General features: G+C 48.2%; 1 protein-coding gene across 1 annotated transcript in view; it reads right to left on the bottom strand.

The window, feature by feature from the left end:
• Positions 1 to 15,914, bottom strand: part of MYO18B (myosin XVIIIB) — a gene marked incomplete at its 5' end in the record, with an annotated part of 183,949 nt that overhangs the window by 88,794 nt on the left and 79,241 nt on the right. The window contains 4 exons of the mRNA XM_055080677.1: positions 3,400 to 3,630; positions 4,499 to 4,622; positions 8,271 to 8,425; positions 13,120 to 13,244. Of these exons, the coding sequence (XP_054936652.1) occupies positions 3,400 to 3,630; positions 4,499 to 4,622; positions 8,271 to 8,425; positions 13,120 to 13,244 (635 nt within the window). The remainder of the gene's footprint in view (positions 1 to 3,399; positions 3,631 to 4,498; positions 4,623 to 8,270; positions 8,426 to 13,119; positions 13,245 to 15,914) is intronic.

Consider the following 15,914-nt stretch of genomic DNA (forward strand, 5'->3'; position numbering starts at 1 on the left):
CAGGATGAAACAAATTTGTCATCCCTGGAGCAGGCATCAGGGAAGTTCTTCTAGATGGGCAGATAGGTGGGTGAATGGATGGTAGAATAAAAGTTTACTTATGAAGACAGGAAATCCTGGAGAGGGAGATAACTTGCCCAAGATGCTACCTTGACAATTCACTTTGCCTTTGATTAGTTACCTTGCTCTGGAGAAAACAGCCTTCTTAAAATACATTTGTGAGAATTAAATGAAATGACATATAAAGCACTTAGCACAACGCCTGGCACAAAAAGATTACGTTTTCTCTCCCCATTATTTTGAAAACAGAGTAAGGATTGGCCCCTCCCTTCCCGGAAGCCTGACATAACCAAGAGCTGTGTTCCCATTAAGGAGATGAGTCTTTTCAATGAGAGCCTCCAACACCTGCTGAGGGCAGGAAAAGAGCTGCGTGTGATGTTTAAGCAGAAGTCATGGGATCCAATTCTAGTTCAAGAGTTCACTTTCTTGATTTTCATAATTGAGAGACTGATCCAAGCTCTTGCTTGTCAAGTTCTGTGGCATATTAGAATTATCTGGTGCCTTTTTTTAAAAAAAATTTCAATTCCAGGGCTTCACTCTAGACCCATTGGGTCAGAATCTCCAGGATACAGGCCTCAGGAACCTATACTGTTAAGCTTTCATTGATCTATCCTCTTCAATGCTGTTGGCCATGGAGCAGCATGGAGCCCACCAGTGCAGAGGGTCAGACTGTAGAAACTACAAGGTCCTCACCATTTGCTACTCTGCCCTGGCACCTCCCAGCAAGCTTTCATGAGGCTACAATTGCTGCCTCTCTAACATGGACATGCAGTCGAAAAAAGACAACTGTGGTCTTTCCCATCGTTGATGATATTCTCTACTACACAGGACTGTGGTGAAGAGGAAGAAGAATGGTGTGCATCAGAGCCCCTATTGTAGTTCCCGGCCGAAAGCAGGCTCACTTTAAATGCCAACTTCCTTCCCTGCCTCCTTTAAAATGACAGAGGTTATGGGAAGATAATCCAAAATGAGGAGCATTTAAAGCAAGTAAACGTAATATTTCTTTTTCATTTTTTTCCTAGCCTCTTGGACACTCCTGACATCTGCAATACCATTTATGTCAAGCTTATATGAGTTAACGTAAAATTCCTGGAAAAGGTGCTATGTTGTAATCAATAAATATCTCCTGGATGTCTGCAATAGCCCAGTGCGGTGTGAGGCGATGGGTGAAGCTGAAGATGGATGAAAGGGTTGAGTCAGCTTCGCCTCCTGTGTAAGCTGACGGGGGTACTGGGAAGCTGCATTCAGCCTCGGGTCCCTGAGGCCACCGTAGCACATTTCTGCTTCCGAGCGCCGAGTGGTCCCCTGGTGGCATCTTCAGGAGGTGACACAACTTTCCAGCGTGCTCGCTCTATTCTTGACTCTGGGTTGCCTTGTGACGCCGTTCCACCCTCTACGTCCCAGAACAACCTGCACAGATATCCCACCTCCTTCCCGAACCTTCACAGATTCACAGCTGGGGTTGGGGGGAGGCTAGGGGGTTGACAAGGCTCTGACCTCATTGTACAGATGAGGAGACTAAAGTCTAGAGAAAACAGGGGGCTCGCCTAACATCACACAGACCCCATCTGCATGTGACCATCTTGCAGTTCCTTCAAAGCCACGTGACTTCCCTGCCTCCAGGCCTTTGCACTGGCTGTTCTCCCTGCCTGGAACCCTCCTCGTCAGCCAACTCAGACTCATCCTTCAGCTTTCAGCTTCAGTAAATGTCACTTCCTCCAGGAAGTCTTCCCTGACTGTTCCAAACCTGCTCCCCAAACCAGACCTGCAAGTTAAACCTTCCCGTAACACTCAGCATAACTATAACCTTCAGCAGAGCGGAGACCACATTCGTCTTGCTCACAGCTGCGTCCCTAGCATCCACCCTGTGCCTGGCACACAGTAGGTGCTTAATAAATATGGGTTTGACTGAGTGAGTAAAGACGCTGTTTTCTGAACCACTCCAGACTGTCCCTCCACGCCTGCCACATCCATGTCTCAATACTCAGCAGACTCCATCCCGATGGAGGGGGGATAAGTGAGAAGCAAGGGCCAGCACCCCAGCGCCGCCCCCCCCCGCGACCGCCCCCAGTCCCTCACCCCACTTCACCAGAGCAGCTCAGTTTATTTGCTTTTACGAATTCATGCTGCCTGGTCAGATGTTCTTGAAAAAGGAGTTCCAACCTTAAAACCATTTCAACATAATTACCCCTTATGAAATCCCACATGAGAAATTTTTTTAGAACTAAGCATCAAAAAAAGCCTTGCTTCCCTTTGAAAACCTAGCTTGTTTTTATCTTGGGGATGATTAAAAAAAAAGCATGTAACTCACATTTCCTTTTTCTCTCTGGCCACCAGGAATTTTAGAGCTAAACCTATTAAGTGTGTAAGATCGTATGTTCTGCGTGTCTGCTTATTAATTCACCACCCCACCATTCCTTAGCACCGGTTTTGTGTTTTTCTGGTTTGGCCTGTTTTATTTATTTTTCTATTTTATTATGCATACATCTTATAAGCTGCCTCGAATTCTCTGGGGAATGATTTGGGCATATAAACAAACAAGCAGACAAAATATTCATCAGGTGCTTCGTTGAGGGGGCTGGTACAAGAGTATTGGATTCCTGCCTTATTCCCCTCAGTTATTTTGCATTTTCCAAAGATCAGGGCTCCCATCTCCCTGGAGGCTGTGCACAGCACAGGTATCCGAGGCGCTGTGGAGTCAGATGGCGCAGGCTCCAAATCCCGTCCCTGCCATTCTCTCCCTGTCCCTGAGCCTCAGTTTCCACATCCGTAAAGTGGGGATAATACTAATATCTCAGCATATAAATTTCTTGTGGAGCTTGATGAGGTGAGACGTGAGGAGAGCTTAGGGCTGAGTCTGGTACACAGACAGTGCTCAATAAACACCAGATATTGGGTCAACAGTTATTTAATGAGTACCAACTATGCACCGGCCTCATTCCAGGCTCTGGGGATGCCCTGATAAGCAAGATCAACCAGAAAGTCCTCCTGCTTCCCTGAAACTTATATCCTAATGGGGGAGAGAAACATTGAGCACATTTTTTAAAGCACTATGCCAAATGATGGCAGGTGCTACGAAGGAGAACCAAACGGCTAAGGAGTGGCGTGGAGGTGGGGTGGTTTTCAAGAAGGAGGTCGGGGCAAGCTTCTCGGAGGAGCTGGCATTGACGCTTGCAGGATGGTAGGAGGGGGCTACATCATGAAAGGTCTGAATGTCAGACCTAGGGGGTCTGAGGTTCTCTGGGGTACTAGGGAGCCACAGAAGAACGAGGGGCAGCTGAGTGAGGCGCTTATGTCGTATTCTGATAACAGCCTTCTGCACTGGAGTCAGCATGGGGCAGGGCATCGCCCTGGACAGGACCTTCCTACCTGCTCCAGCTGCTTGATGGTGTTTTCCTGCTGGTTGTGGATTTTCTCTTGCTCGAGGGCGCTGGATTCCAGCTTCCAGAGCCTCTCCTTCAAGCCCGCAATGCAATTCTCCCCGAGAGAGGGTGACCCCAGCAGCTCCTGCTTCTGGGCCTGCAGCATCTCCACCTCCTGCTTCAGCTGCAAGGTTTCTTGCTCCTTTTGCTACAGAGACAAGGTGGGCAGAGAGCCGAAGTCACGTGACCATACTCCTGCTCCCCCTGGGACACCTCTACAACCTGCCGGAGGGCGCTTTCCACCGTTCAGTGCATGTCACCTCCACTGCCATCTCCACCTGGATCTCGCGGCCCCCCGCCGCGCCCCCTGTGGGACGCCAAGGGCCCCTCCCCGGCACAGCTCAGACAGGCTGGGGCGGGGGAGTCTGTGGGAAGCAACGCCCTTGCCCCTAGAGCTAGACCCCAAAGCACAAACAGGAGGGGTTTGCCCCATTTGAAAGCTGTGTACCTGCCAAGGCTGGGCCTGAGATGTTGGAGCAGGGAAGCAAAGCGGCCAGGAGTGACTCTTCCAGGTTAGAAAGTCAGCTCCAGGGTGAAAGAAGTTTGGGCTACATCATGAAGGAGCTGCCCGCCAGGCTAAGAGGTGCAGAGGTTCTCCCAGAGTAATAGGGAGCCGCGGCAGGCCCCGAGGAGCAGCTGAGGGACGTGCCTGTGTCCTATTTAATCAAATCCCTCTGCGCTGGAACCTGCAGGGGACATGGCACTGCCCCTAGCTGGGTCTATAGCTAACTCATCCTGAGCCAAGCCTCTCCCCGCTCCCAGGTGGGCAGCTCGGAAGTCAGGCAGGTGACTGGAGCAAGATCGTGAGGGACTTGGCGCTAGGGAGGCCTGCTTATCCATCACCTGCCACCCACGCTTTGTAGATTCAGGCGCGCCGGGCTCCGTGAGCCGGCACCGGCCGACCTGGACGGCCACACGCAGAGCTCTCGCCCCGCACCATCTGCAGCAGGCGCGCGAGGGGTTTCCTGAGACCCAGCAACCAAGAGCCGGGGGGGCGCTGTGCCCCCGCCCCTCACCTTCAGGTGCTGCTGAAGCTTGCCCAGCTCGCACCGGACGCTGGTGTTCTCCTGGGCCGCTTTCTCGCGGAGGCCCTTCTCAAACACGGACTCTCCCAGGGCCTGGGCCAGCTGCGTGTCAAACCTGTCAGAGCAGAACACGGGTCACGGCCCGAGGCGGGTGTGCCTGGGCCGGGGGCGGGGGAGGGAAGGCGGGTGCTGGAGAGAGGCAGTTAGCTCGCTGAGCACCGCTGGGGAGAGAAAGAGAATTAAATGATGGAGGGTTTGTGGGTGTGGGGTAGGAATCCTGAACACCAGAGGGCAACGCTGAGGGTTTATAGTTTCCACAAAAATACCGGACGCTTATTTAAAATGTGATAGAAACATATACACAAAAATAAAAATAGAATAAAACTATACAAATAGAGAATAAGCACAAAAAACATATAGATATATAGAAAAAACTAACCTATCAGGTTTGCTGACATGCGCCAAGGACCTTTAATTCTACAAGGCCCAGGTTTGGCATCTAATATCCATTGACTGGTACATGAATGCATTTATCAGCACAAACAAGGGATATTCAACATTTCATATTGTGCATGATACTGTGGGGCTCATGCACTCATTCGCCGTATTAGAGCACGGTTGTTACTGATAGAATGCTGGACAGTTATACATTCCATCTTGTCTTCATCTAGTTCCTAAGCAGAAAACACAGAGACTGGACAGTCCTCTGGGGGCCGTCAGGGAATTAGGAAGTACCTCCTTTGGAGCGCACCTGCCCCTCCACGAAGGTGACCACTGGGCGGGAAGCGCTTCCTGGACTGGACCTCATTCCACTCACCAGCCTCTGTCCCTGTCACAGGCGAGGAAACTGGCAGAGGCTCTGACAAGCCTCAATAAGATGTAACTTTGGTCACTTGCCCTCAGCCCACACAGAAAGGCCACCTGCTCCAGGGAACTGGGTGTGGCCAGAGTGGCTGAACTGGGCGTGGGGTTTTGGCCTTGGTGAGAAGAAGGTCTCCCTTGTTACAAGATTATCCCATGTCCCTTAACGCTAGATGGTCATTCAAAGCCTCAAGACTCCTGAAAGAGCCAACTACAGGTCATATGAGGGAGGCCTACTGTTGGAAGGGCCCAGAGGCTTTCTGATTGGCTGCTGGTGACATCACTCAAGAGGCACTATTGGCTGCCTCTGAAATGGCAACACTGTGATGATGATGATGGTCCAGCAGTCCCAAAGTGCCAGGCTCTGAGCTGGGATCCATGGGGTCCTTATAACGAATCAGTAAGCAACACATTACAACCATTTCATACAAGAGAAAACTGAAGTTCAGAGAGGTGAGGTGATTCAGCCAAAATCCCAAAGTGGGTTTCAGCCAGCTTCTCGGCTGATTTCGCTGGTCCCCCATCTACCTGTTGTTCATGCCCTGGAACAGGGAAGGAAAGACAGTGGGGGCCAGACAGTGATGGATGTTTTAAAGGAGTCCTTACTGGGCCACCTGATGCCAAAGAATGCCTCCAACAGACCCTAACTTTTGGAACACACTGACCTACCAACTGCCTGAGGCCAGAGGGACTCACGCCCTTCACCCCACTAGGAGAGGGCTGGGGGTCCAACCTCTCGTGGCTCCAGCACAGGCCTTATCCCTGTGGAAGCAGCTGGGAGCTCCATCAGCCCTCGGAACTGAGCTTTGTGACCCATGAGTAACCATGGCAACAAGAAGCCAACCTCAAATGGAGCCGTTCTGGGCCACTCTGAACTTAGAAGCCAAGGGGGGGCAGGGAACTCTATCAGCATGGAGACATCACTCCATCCAGAGCCCAGCAAACTAAGGAGGCAGCTGCATCTACGCTTCGATTAAGCTTAAGGAGAGAGGTGTGAGAAAGTAACACTAACTTCTAGATCTCTCCCTCACTACAGGCATTCTGCCTGAATTTCCACCGTTAGACAGAGACTTCTACTCCCTTATGGCCTTCCCTGCTAAAATGCTAGCCCACCTAGAAAGGTAATGGCTGCTATTTGCAATGAACATCAAAACATAAATTAACTTCTGCTAAGATATGGTAGTGGAGTAGAGAGCAGGGCAGGGCAGGTAAGTCTTAAGAAGAAGAAATGTAAGGACGATGCAATGGGGACTTTCCCGGTGGCCATCATGGGGAGGTTCTTGAGGACCTGGAATGAAGGACTCTGCCCAAGGGGGTCAATCACAGGAAAGACCAGAGAGATGGAATTTTCCGGCTGCATAAACTCCAAGGGCAGAACCCTGGCCCCTGCCACCCATCAGAAATCTGAAACGCCCTCATAAGGCCTCTCAGAAGTGGAACCCACAGATAAGGGCCAGAATTGTCACAGCTGGCAGAAACCTGAGGGGTGATGGAGTCTCAATTTACAGATGGGGGTCTGTCAGAGCCACTCTTCAGCACCAGGTGGACTGCTTACGTCCAAGGACGGCTCTGAAACATCAGTCACTGTCTGGCCCAGACAGGTAGTGTCACTTGACAAGGTCACCCAGGAAATGACCAAGGTGGGACTAAGCCATTCTCACCACTGCAAGGACAAGGTTTAGCCAGAGCATCCATGGGAAGGTGGAAAAGGAAACAGAGTCAGCTATCAGCAAGAAGAGAATAAACTTCTCTCATTTTGGGGGGCATACTAATAACACCCTAAAGAGCTTTTTTTTTTTTCCCCAAATGAAGGAGCCAGCTCAGGAAAGCTCAAAGGTAAATGAGAGAAACAGTATTTAATGCAGATCTATTTAAAAACCTGTGCCAGTCCCATGGAAATATAACTCAGCTTGCTACCTGTTGGAAATAGGCAACCTCGGCAAAACCACATCCTGGCACACATAGCAAGGTTTTTCTGTATTTTTATCCTGGACCTTCTCAAAGAGGCTGTATTTCATCTATCTGCTTCCTAGGAAGTTTCCATTAGGGCTTATCTGGCTCAGAACAGGACCCCTGCACACCTTTACCCTCACCAGGTGAGCTGAAGAACTTTGGACACAGCCAAGGAGTCCAGGGATGAAGGCACCCCAGGAGCTGAGGTTCCATGTAAGGAGGCCTGTGAGTGGAAACCTGGGCTCCTGGTCTAGGCTCCACCCACGGAAACCTGTGACAGCACCGCCGGAAAGCAAGCACGGGAACCAGTGTGCAGATTCAAGACTGGCATCTTGTCTGTGCACAAAGCCCAGTCCCTGCCAGAACTGCTCACGTGAGCTGAGAGTCTAAACTTCACATGAAAAGGGCACTGACTCAAGTTTTTGGCCTCCTCGCCATTTTCGACAGTGGGAATAGGAACCAGACTCTAGTCCTGTGGGATCTACCAACTGTATCATCTAGTCTTCACCACAAGGGGAGCGCTCCACCTAAGGAGAAGAATCAGGCTGAGAAGGGTTGAATGACTTGTCCAAGGTCACACAACTAGCAAGAGGCCCAGCTGGGACTTGAACCAGCACTTGCACCCCTAACCATCAGGCCAGGCTGTCTTTGCCCTGCACAACGAACTCTACACTTGATAAGTGGGGATGCAGAGGCCCAGAAAGTTCCCCAAGCTCTCATGGTCAGTTGGTAACAGAGCTGAGACTGGAGAACAGAAAAGAGTTATTTCTTGCTGGATTCTTGGGAGAACCATATAGGAGTGTGTGAGGGGAGAGAGAGGAACATCAGAGCAGAACAAGGATGGCAGGCTCCGTGGATGGAGAGCCCTGCCTGAAGCGGAGGGGTCTGGAAGAATGCGGAGACCCCAGAAGACCCCAGCGCCCAGGTGATGACGTGGGACGCGACTCACTTCTTCTGCTTCTTCTCTAGCTCGTGGTTTCGGCTCTGCTGGTTCTCCAGCAGGAAGTGGGCGTCCTGCAGGTCGCAGGTCAGATGGTGGCACTTCCTCTTCAGCTGCTGGGTCATCCTCCTGGCCCCCTCATAAGCACTCTGCAGCTCCCCAAGCTGTGGGAGGAGTAGAACCAATCAGCCACTCCTGTCAGCGCCGAACTGCCCCCTATTTTCTAGGTCAAGTAGCTGCTGTTTCCAGTGTGAGTGTAATGGGAAGAGAACAGGCACGGGGGCTGGAGCAACCCCGTCCTGACCACTTTTCACCTGTGTCACCGTGAGGAAGCTACTTCTCTGAGCTTCAGTTTGCTCAGGGATAAAACGGGGCGGGGGTGTCTATCATTCTCTTAGGGTTTTGAATTTCCCTCAATAATCCTCCTGCCAGTGTGCCCACAGATTCTTTACATGCCCTGCCTCAACTCGACAGCCCCTTGAGGACCATGCATAATTGATATCCCCATCAGTGGGCATAATCTGGGGAGACGCATACGGATCAGCCATGAAGCAGCCAAAATGGCACATGGGGAAAATCTGACCAGGAAACCCCTGAGACAGGCTCTAAAGGTCAGGGCGGTAACTGGCACTTGAGATGGGCTGACTTCCACAGGGACACGCGCTGCTGGAAACAAACAGAAAAGCCACGACACTTGCATCTTCCTCCAGGAAACACCCTCCCAAATGTCCTAGTTTAGATCTGGGAGAGAGGGCAACTCAGCACACTCGCTTTGAAGAAATGGCCTCATTAAAGAATTGCTTTAAATAAGCAAAACGCTGAGTTAATGAAGCCTGTAATTCTAAATTCAGTGTTTGAAGGCAAATGGGATGTTTTCGTATATTCTGCTGCTCAGAAAAAGGTTGCACTTTTATTACTTTTTAAAGTAGCATGAGTATCCCTCCTTCCTTGGGGAGACTGACCCGACTTTATAATTTGTTATAAAAGAACTGGGCTGTTCCCCTGTGGCTGTCCCTCGCTGGTTATCTATCTATGTCTTCTGAGGATCATGATACAATGTCCATCTTGGAAGTGACCTCTAAAACCATCTCCAGCGAGCCTCACTTCCACTGTTTATAAAATCCCGTGTGATCTCTTCCTGGCCCACCTCTGCAAGTTGATTCCATGATACTTTTCTCTCACAATGAGGAGATATAGATATAGATATAGATATATATACATAAAATAGCAGGACAGGAAATATGACTTCAACTCTTATTGTGCTTACCTGGAATGGGGACACCAAGAAGTAAGCAGATAATTACAACACAGCATGATGAGGCTTATATCTGGGGAAATAATTCAGGGGCACCCAACCCAACCTGTGTCAGGGAAGACTTTCTGGAGGGAAGGACATTTAAGCTGAGATCTTAAGGTTAGTTGGAGATATCTATGTAGGGAAGAGAAAGCAAGTGTTCTAGGAAAAGGAAACAGCATATGCAAAGGCCCAGAGGTGAGAAAGAATAAGGCTTTTTGGAAGGAGGGAAAAAAATAAAGTGCAATGGAACAGAATAGAGAGTCCAGAAAAAGACCCATAGAAATATAGTCAGTCTATCTTTTACAAAGAGGCAAATGCTATACAGTGAAGCAAAGACAATCTTTTCGACAAATGGTGCTGAAACAACTGGTCATCCACATGCAAAAAAAATAAATCTAGACACAGATTTTACACAAAAATGAACTTAAAATGGATCACAGACGTAAATGTAAAATGCAAAACTATAAAGCTCCTGGAAGATAACATAGGAGAAAACCTTGATGACCTTGGATTTGGCAATGACTTTTTAGATATGACACCAAAGGCACAACCCATGAAAGAAAGAATTTATAAGCTGGACTTTATTAAAACTAAAAATTTCTGCTCTGCAAAAGACATTATCAAGAGAATGAAAAACCACTGACAGGAAGAAAATATTTGCAGAAGACATATCTGATAAAGAACTTATCCAAAATATACAAGGAACTCTTAAAATTCAATGATTAGAAAACAAACAACTCAAATAAAAAACAGGCCAAAGACCTTAACAGACACTTCGCCATAGAAGGTTACTGATGGCAAATAAGAATATGAAAATATGTTCCACACCTTACATCATCAGGGAAATTAAAACAAGATACTACTACACACCTATTAGAATGACTAGAACACAGAACACTGACAACACCAAATGCTGACAAGGATGTGGAGCAACAGGAACTTTCATCCATTGCTGGTGGGAATGCAAAATGGTGCAGCCACTTTGGAAGACAGTTTGATGGTTTCTTACAAAACTAAACATACTCTTACCATATGATCCAGAAGCCATGTACTGAGGTATTCACCCAAAGGCACTGAAAACTTACATCCACATAAACAACTGCACGTGGATATTTACTGACAAAACATGGAAGCAACTGAGATGTCCTTCAGTAGGTGAATTGATAAATGAACTGTGATACATCCAGATGATGGAATATTATTCAGAGCTAAAAAGAAATGAGTTATCAAGCTATAAATGAAAAGATGTGGAGGAACCTCAAATGCATATTCCTAAGTGAAAGAAGCCAATCTCAAAAGGCTGCATATGGTACGATTCCAACCATATGACATTCTGGAAAAGGCGAAGCTATGGGGACAGTAAAAACATCAGTGCTTGCCAGAGGTTGGGGGCGAAGGTAAACTGATGGAGCACAGAGGATTTTTAACGCAGTGAATCTATTATGTATAAAACTATAATATGGATACATGTCATTACACATTTGTCCAAACCCATAGAATATATGACAGTAAGGGTAAACCCTAATGTAAACTACAGCAAACTACAGTCTTTAGTGATGGGACAATGAATGTTCATTGATTGTAACAAATGTCCCACTCTGGTGGAGGATGTTGATAATGGGGGAGGCTATGCAAGTGTAGGGATAGAGGGTAGATGGGAAACCTCTGTACCTTCCTCTCTATTTTCCTGTGAGCCTTAAACAACTGAGTTGGTTGGACTCAGTGGTGTGCTGGAGCTGTCTTGTACCAGCTTACAAGAGCTGATTCTGCACATCTCTTCCCAGTTCCACATTCAGTGACATCACAATGGTAGCCTGAAATTGGCCATGGTGGGAACATTTACACCATGGAAATCGGCAACCGGCAAACATTACATATCAGGGTCTGTTTTTAGAGCGACAGTTTATCAGCACACCACAGGTTAAAGTGTAGACTGGGTAGAATGTAGACTAGCGGTGGTTGGAGACAATGCAAAACAGAGGCCAAACTACTTTCATCTAGATATGCCAGACAAGGTTACATTATATTTGTAATGCCCAGCTGTACTTTCAAGAAAAAAAGGGAAATTGTACGATGTCAGAAATGCAGAGGACACAAAACAAGAACACTCATGGTAGATGCTAACACTATGGCAGTCAAGGTGGGGGAGAAGAAGAGCAGCAGATCCAGAAATATCCCTAATAATAGAGGCTGTATTCAAATGCCCAGAGGGAGACAGGAGACAAGGCCTTGGGGCCATGCAAGGTGGGAGCTTGGAAGGAAGACCCTTGCACTAAGCCAGGACCCTGAAAGAGCTGCACCTATGTGACAGGGGGCAAGGAAAGCTCTACCCATGACCTGGAAGGTGGTTAAGAATGCTTGCTGCCACTCTGGCTCCCAGTCAGGGAGAAAGGATTCCCATGAGAAATCAAAACCCCAGGTCTGTGCCTCATGTGGGTTCAAAGCTCACCTGACACTTTGGACATGCAGCAAAAATCTGAAATGCAGAATTTATTTAGCATAACCTCGGGGGCTGCTGCAGAAGAAAAAGTGCAAAAGTGCTTCTTCTAAGAGGAACACATCCAAAAACATAAGACTCCATTTAAAATCAATAAAAAGGCTTTTAAATTTTTTAAATAAGATAGACTCAATAATAATAATAAAAAAAGCTAAAGACACATAAAATCTCACCACGAGGGCTTCCCTGGTGGCACAGTGGTTGAGACTCCACCTGCCGATGCAGGGGACACGGGTTCGTGCCCCGGTCCGGGAAGATCCCACATGCCGCGGAGCAGCTAGGCCCGTGAGCCATGGCCGCTGAGCCTGCGCGTCCGGAGCCTGTGCTCCACAACGGGAGAGGCCACAACAGTGAGAGGCCCGCGTACCGCAAAAAATAAATAAATTAATTAAAAAAAAAAATCTCACCACGAGAGTCAGAAGGGAAAAAAGGAACATCTACAATGCAGACTACGTGGGCTGGTGTGTGGGAGGCGCCTGTGGAAGATGAACTCACAATCAAAATTTACAGAACACACAGGCAAACAATTCCCAGTGACAGTCAGTCTAACTTGCGATAACAGAACGATCTGAAAGAGATGCTGAAAGATCCCTTGGCTGCTGTGTGGTTGAGGGGAGAGGCTGGAAGCAATGAGACCAGTTAGGATGCTGTTGCTCTGATCTAGACGAGAGATGGAGGTGGCAGGTTAGGCTAGAGGCAATGGGGGCTGGTATCATTTGACTATTTTAAGAGCACATTACGATCATTTTACAGATGAAAAACCTGAGACCCAAAAGGTAAAAGTGCTTTCCACAAGGTCAAAGCAGAAAGGGAACTGGAACTCAGGTATCCTGAGCTCACTTTCATGTTCTTTAGTCCACAGTGTAGAACATTCGCATGTAGAGAAACTATCACCCATATCCCATAGCAACCTGCATGTGTAATATCAGTGGAGGTGGAGAAGCACGGAACAGGTGATGCCCTCTCTCCCTTCCTGGGTTCAGCCAACACCCTGAAGAGGGAGGTGAGACCCTGCCCAATCGCTGCCACTTTTGCAACCCAGACTATCTCCCCCTCGCCCTTACCTTCTGCTCCAGCTCGTTCCTAGAAGCCAGCTCCGAGTCCAGCCTCTCCTCGGACTGCTGGAGACGCTTCCTGAGGAACTCGTTCTCCATCTGAGCACAGTCGAAGCGCATCTGCCACTCGTCCGCTGTTTAACAGAGTCAGAGAGGCCAGGACGGGAGGCTCCGTGAACGAGGGCGGTGCTCTCCCACGGTCTTAGCTCTTTGTGCACAATTTCACAGTGTTAATAGAATTCCTGAGGCTGGACCTCAGGCTTCAGATTAGGAAATCCCACTTTAAGTCCAAGCTTTAAAAACCACTTCCTCCAGGCAGCCTGCCCTGACTACCTCCAGGTGTCTAACGTTATTGACCACTCACTATTTTAAGCTTGGTCGTTTTACACTGTTCAATTTCTCTACAAGTGTGCAAAGACCTTTTCTTCCCCAAGGAAAGTCCATAATTTTTGAGGGTAGGGGAGCTGTTTTAGTCATTTGCGGGTTTCTCCATACCCTCTAGAAGAATCCCCCACACACAGCCGTTCCCCCCCAACATGGTAACACAAGTTCACCAACTGGAGTCATCCTACTGGCCTACTACACTGGGTGACAGCGTATAAAATCAGTGACTGTTGGTAGAATTAATTAACAAACAAATCAATGGGCAATAATTAAAGTGTCTATCAAATGAAGGGCAACAGACACACTGGTCGCAAGATGTCCCTATGTGATAGCAAAACAATCTCTTGATTTGGTAAAAATCTAAAAATAATCATTTGCTGGTGTGATGAAAACTGTTTGGCTGAAGAGAACAGGCTACAGTAAGTTGTGATATCTTTTAACTGCATAAGAGAGTAACGTCCTTTAAGGTAATGGAGATGTGGAAAACACCACACAGACAGACAGTTTAAGATACAGACCCATCCATCCATCCATCCATCCATCAGCCATTGTTCCATCTACCTTCCACCCATCCAAACACTCACTGGGCACACTGCTCCACACCAGGCACAAGGGATCATGAATAAGAAACCATTCTATCTTCTGGAAGAGTATCTACTTGTGGAGACAAACATGTAAAAATTCAGCTTCAACACAGCATGCCCAGTAGTCTCAGAAGGGAACTTAAGGAAATCCAGAAGAGGACTCAAACTCATAAGGGCAGCAAACTCTGTTTTGTTCATGATTGTGTCCAAAGGACTTACTACGATGCCCAGCGTATCACAAACGCTCCATAACGTTCCCTGGAGAGGTGGGTGGATGGATGTCAGGGTGCACGGAGAGGTGGGTACGTGGATGGATGAATGGATGGTAGGACTGAGGTCTTGTAGGAGAGGTCACCCCAATAGGGATTCTCACATAAAACAGAAGAAGGATATAACTGTAAGAAGTCAGAGCCTCTTCAAGTTTCCATCAAGGTAAATAATATCATGGTAGGAAAGGAATCCTATCTCCCCACCAGGTATAAAAAGTCTCAAGTAGCAAACAGCACAGCCTGCAAAAGGAAGGGGCAGCAGAAAGGATTTCTGAGGCAGCCTGTGTTCTCTGTGCTCCAGAGAGGGGTGTGAGTGGGCAACACGAACAGATGAGGAAACTTCTCCATTCTGCAAGGCTGATTTCCACCTCCAGCCTCCCTCCCCATGGGCACCATTCTTCACCAGTACGTATAAGTGAGCCCTTCATTTTCCAGTCACATCTTTCCTGGGTTTCCCTGACCTCCCCATTTACATTGCAAGTTTCTTGAGAGCAGGGCCCAACTAAAATTCTTCTATAAACCACCCCCCGACACACAACAGGGTCTGGCTCAGTGCTGGACGCATACCGTAAAAGGTTCGCTTTAAATACTTAACCATGTGTAGTGGGAAAACATATATATTTTTAGCAATTTCTACTCCACCTTGATCCATAGAAGAGGCTGTGGTGCCACTGCAGTGGTGTGATTAAAGCGTTTTATTGCTTCTTTCCACTTTTCTGTATTTTAGAAATTTTCTGTAATGAGTATGTATTACTTTCATAATGAAAAACAAAATATTTGTGCATCAGCTTCCTGGAAGAAGCATCCCGAGCTGAAAGCCTGCACAGCTAATGTGCTCATGAGCTAAGCGCATCTCCCCCATCGTCCGACTCCCATATCTTTGCACAGGAAAACAAATGGCCAGGGAGTATCATTCAGACATAAATCACAGTCGGGATGGAACTGGGGCTGATGCTCTTCTGGGGAAACTGTACCGGTTCTGGGCCAACACAACACGCTCCCCACTCCCTGCCTGGACCCTGCCTTGCTGGGTCTCAGGTATCTGAGAACCTGAGACTCCTGTGGATTAACCTCCCTGGTAAACGCCTGCCCTGGGGGTAGCCAGGAGGAGAGGATAATGAGAGCAGAGCAGGAAGCAAGCGTGCCCTGCCTCTCCTCCACCACCTCCGACCTTGGCTCCTGGGAGCGTCCCTGATGCTTCTAGGGCATTGATTCTCTGGGGGCGCTGAAGGAATGATATCAACGTTTCATAAAGGCTGACAGACACGCTGGGAATCCTCCTCAGCTGACTCATTTAGACTGGGGAGAGGAGGTGACAAAGATGTCATCCTGCCCATCCGGCCATGAGATGCGGGTCCCCAGGTTACCGTCTAAGACGGGCACCACCAGGAACCCCTGGCTCCTCCGAACATACCCCCCATTGGGCAATTCAGGGGTCCTCTCACCCTCTCTCCATTCATTCAGTAACTGCTGAGTGCCTGACATCACTTAAATGGGGACAGTAGTCGCTGCTCCACAGCTGATGAGCAGGGATAATGATCCCGCTATCAGTAATATCAGAAATAAT

The sequence above is a fragment of the Physeter macrocephalus genome, chromosome 19 (assembly GCF_002837175.3).
Source record: "Physeter macrocephalus isolate SW-GA chromosome 19, ASM283717v5, whole genome shotgun sequence".
NCBI classification, from domain to species: domain Eukaryota; kingdom Metazoa; phylum Chordata; class Mammalia; order Artiodactyla; family Physeteridae; genus Physeter; species Physeter macrocephalus.